Source organism: Cucurbita maxima, unplaced genomic scaffold, assembly GCF_002738345.1.
Source record: "Cucurbita maxima cultivar Rimu unplaced genomic scaffold, Cmax_1.0 Cma_Scf00005, whole genome shotgun sequence".
NCBI lineage: Eukaryota > Viridiplantae > Streptophyta > Magnoliopsida > Cucurbitales > Cucurbitaceae > Cucurbita > Cucurbita maxima.
The window spans coordinates 5,883,213-5,887,337 of record NW_019272021.1 but is presented as its reverse complement, the minus strand read 5'-3'; the positions used below and the strand labels follow the sequence as shown (position 1 = coordinate 5,887,337).

The 4,125-nt window shown below is 38.2% G+C and overlaps 1 protein-coding gene across 1 annotated transcript; it reads right to left on the bottom strand.

Moving 5' to 3' along the window:
- Positions 1–264: 264 nt before the first annotated feature.
- On the bottom strand, positions 265–3,483 carry LOC111479671 (leucine-rich repeat receptor protein kinase EMS1-like). The gene is made up of 4 exons (XM_023124476.1): positions 2,581–3,483; positions 2,043–2,303; positions 1,079–1,954; positions 265–959 (listed from the first exon to the last, which is right to left on the bottom strand). Exons 1-4 carry the CDS (start codon positions 3,008–3,010, stop codon positions 469–471), a joined length of 2,058 nt encoding a protein of 685 aa, XP_022980244.1. The 5' UTR covers positions 3,011–3,483; the 3' UTR covers positions 265–468.
- Positions 3,484–4,125: the final 642 nt, after the last annotated feature.

Genomic DNA, 4,125 nt, shown 5'->3' with positions numbered 1-4,125 from the left:
TCGAACTTTTTTTTTTTTTTTTTTTTTTTTTTTAATGATTGAAAACTACCCAAAATTCATTCCAAATTTAAAGAAATTTTGGATTAAACAAACTGGAAGTTAAAATATTTTTTGACAAGGTCCATCACATGGACGATGACAAATAAGCTTCTTCTTCTTAGGTGAGGATGCAAATTGGTTCATCTTTTCTTAACCCACAGATTTTTCTAACCTTTCTTCAAATTTTAAATATTAAAATTCATGAATTTAATAGATTTGCAAATCACATTAATTTGCTCTAATTTACATTATCCTTCAACAAAGCAACCTGGATTTTACAAAGACATGCCATTTTTGTGTACCTTTCTGCATTAAACAGCACAGTAGCATGAAAAATACTTATAATAAACCTTCATTTACAGCATCTATTAGTAGTCAGTGCTCTGCTTAACTTCTATATGGCTTCATCTCAAAGCTTCAAGGCATTGACTATACAGAAATCCCAAACGTTCCCATTTCGTCGAGTTCTTGGACGATGACATCCATTGTCGGGCGAAGCTCGGGATATTCGTGGGTGCAGATCACTGCAATTTTCCCCAGTTTATCTGCTTCTGATTCTAAGAATCTTCCTTCAAGCTTAGAGTCAATGAAGTCCTCAAACCGACGTGACTCGATAGTGTTGTAGTTCAACTTCACGATGCTTGTTTTCCCGGATATGATTTGAAGTACGATCATTCCAAATGCATAGACGTCACTCTTCTCCGTGAATCGACCTGTCGTTGTGTACTCGGGAGGGAGGTATCCCAAAGCAGCACTGACTTTTAGCATAGAGAAAATTATGTCATCTGCAAGAAGTTTGTGCAGGCCAGAATCTGATAGCAAGGGGTTATAATTTGCATCAATGAGCACTTTATCAGCTGATATGTTCTGGTGGATCAATGCAGGTTTCTTTCCAATCTTTCTGTGCAAATATCCTATACCTGGCTCGAAAAAAACGTTTTCGAAGCAAAAATGAGTGAAACCATTCGTGAATCAATGCACAGATTATATTGTTCATGAATAACTTGAGTTCATATCTCACGGAAAAAGTAACACGAACCTTTAGCGATTCCACAAATGATCGACACTCGGGTGGACCAATCAAGAATCTTCCCGCTGCCATTGTTGTCATCAAGATATTGCATCAAAGTTCCATTCGTGACAAAATCATAGATCAGATAGCACTCTCCTCGGTCTTTCGAACAGCATAAGCCTCTGAACTTAACGAGATTTTCATGGTTCATCGAGATAAGTATCTTCAAGCCCTTCAAGAATTCAGCTTCATCAGATTTGCAGCTTGTCTTGCCAATGCACTTAATAGCAACAACTGATCCATCTCTCAACTTTCCCTTGTAAAGAGCAGAAAAGTTGTTCCTCCCCAACAAGTTAGCCTTTGAGAAGCATTGTGTTGCTCGCTCGACATCTTCGAGATTAAACATAAAGCTCTTGAATATCTCTCGTGATGATGCACTCCCACCGTGATCTTTGGCTAACGGATCCCATCCATTTGAATACTCGAGATTGATGAGAGGAGAAGCATTCCTCCTGTAGACTTCCCTGACTTGGCTAGTAATCATCCGTCTACTTATACCATTTGAAGTACTTCCAAATTTATGTTCATTACGACGATACCATGAAAACGTTGCAAGACCAATGGCCGAGAAAGCAGCAAAAATTCCAATCACTCCAAGAGCCACTCCGACTCGTGAAGATTTCGACTGTCTCGAACAGTTACTTCCATTGCAATTGTGTCGTAAATTAGCTGACTCGGGGATATCTCTTGCAGAAAGATTAGTAGGTAGTTGGGGTAGAAATGGTTCGGGTCGGCTCGGATTCAAACTTTTCAACTTACTACAAGGATTCAGGTCCCGAAATCCCACTCCACAAAGACTCGGGTTGTTATGGTACACAAACTTTTCCTTCAATCTCCTAAAACCTGAATTTCCATTGAGAATGATTACACAATGACTAACTCAACAGAAAGAGAGATCACAAATGATTCACCATAGACAAGAACACGTTACCTGGAGGAACGTTACCGGTTAGCGAGTTGTTTTGAACGTTAAGAACTTCAAGAGCAGGAGCATCAGCTAATATCACTGGAATCGGACCGAAAAACTTGTTGTTACTCAAGTCCAACCGTGTTAGCGCAGTCAAGTTTCCCAAACTAGCAGGAATTGCTCCTGTTAGCTGATTATACTGCACAGCAAGAACATCGAGCACCTTCATATTTCCCACTTGTGACGGTATCCCACCAGTTAATTTGTTGTAACAAAGCTGCAGCACTGAAAATAAAGAACCCCAACTCAAATCAACTACTAACCACAAAAAAAAAGCCCCAAGCCAAGCTTTCAATTCAGCTTTAGATATACATACACTGATTCAAAAGCTTACAAAACAAGCAGCCACTGCCCTCAACATTAAGTTTATCTAATCTATCCCTTCAGCAGATTAACCATTATGCAACAAATAAAAGAAGTTCATGCTACATAAGTTCTAGTTCTAGCAGATTTCAAGTTCTTCACTCAAGCAAATACAAGAACAAGAACTACTTCAACTCACCTTGAAGATTTACCATATTCCCGATCTCAAAAGGAATCTCCCCGGAGAGTTGATTCACATTGAGATACAAATCAGTCAGTTCAGTCAAACTCGCAATTTCCTTAGGAATTTCGCCGATCAGAGCATTGAAATGCAAGTACAACCCCGTCAAACTCTTAAGTCCAGCGACGGCTGCCGGAATGTAGCCGGAAAGCCCCATCCCCTGCAGAGAAATATTCACCACTTTTCCTTGCTCGTTACAAGCAACTCCTTCGAAATAACCACCACATGGATTTGAAGACGGACTCCATGACGTCAACAAAGTGTTCTGCGGGTCTAAAGAAGCTTTAATCGCCATTAAAATGGAAAGCTCGGACGACTCAGAAATCGCAGAAGGGGAAGAAAAAACCAGAAAGAAAATGGAAATCAAGAACGAGTTGAATGCAGACATGGCTGAAACAGAGGAATCTCTCAAATTCTCACACAAATGAGTAATCTATTTCACCGATACACAATCTCTCGCATGCGAGGGAAAGAACTCGAAGGTAGTGCTTAGAATCACTATCTTGCCGACGAACCAGCGCTTGAAAATCAGGGATTATATGATATCTTCAATTTAGTCGTCTGTGATTCGGAAGATAACAGTGAAAGGTCTTCAATGGCGTTGGAAATGGAGGACTGATCGTGGCGGGAGAGTCAGAGAAACGGAGCAGAGAGAGATTGAGCGAGAAAAGTGGGAGCAAAATGGAAATGGAAATGAAGAGCGTTATCTTGTGAATGAATACGAGAGAGATCACTGACAAACCTACGGCCACAAAACGCCTCACAGTCCCATAGCCTTGAGATTCCTTCTTCTCTCTCTTTCTCTCTGTCTCTTGTACTGATTCATATGCAAGAGTTCAGTCTCAGTAAAAGCTGTGAAACAGGGCGCTTCATCCTTGGTACAATATTTATATGCATTATGCACGTTATATTATATAGTCTCTAGTGAAATTACAAAGTATATATTATAATTTTATTATTAACCTAACTATACCTCAAACATTATTAAATCATCTACCTCACCATATTATATAACTTTAAAAAATAATTTGGGCATATGATATCTTTATTCGTCTCAGATTCGTGCATATTCACATGTTAAATTAAAAAAATATTCTAATTTTATTTAATTTTTGAAGTTGACATGTTAAAAGAGTCGATATTGTCCTATTTGAATTTTACTCAAGATTTTTAAAACGAGTTTGTTATGGAGAGGTTTTCATACATTTATGAAAAAATGTTTTGTTTCCTCAAACTAACGTGAGATTTTACAATCCTCCCCTTCAGGGTCAGTATCCTTACTCGCTCACACTCATTTTCTCTTCAATTAACGTGAAATTTGAATTGTGAGATCTCATATACGTCGTAGAAAAAAACAAAACATTATTTATAAAAGTATGAAACCTCTTCCTAACAAACATGTTTTTAAAGTTTTGAGGGAAACCTAAAAGAGAAAATTTAAACAAGACAATATCCGTTGCAGTAGGTTTGAGTTATTAAAAAAAAAAAAAAAAAAAAAAAAAA

Bases quoted from the DNA above. Each gene is read 5' to 3' on its own strand.
- LOC111479671 (XM_023124476.1), bottom strand. From the start codon at position 3,010: ATGTCTGCATTCAACTCGTTCTTGATTTCCATTTTCTTTCTGGTTTTT. The intron at 2,304-2,580 runs GTGAGTTGAAGT...CTTTATTTTCAG, and splicing joins GAATATGGTAAATCTTCAAG to TGCTGCAGCTTTGTTACAAC. The intron at 1,955-2,042 runs GTAACGTGTTCT...ATGGAAATTCAG, and splicing joins AACCGGTAACGTTCCTCCAG to GTTTTAGGAGATTGAAGGAA.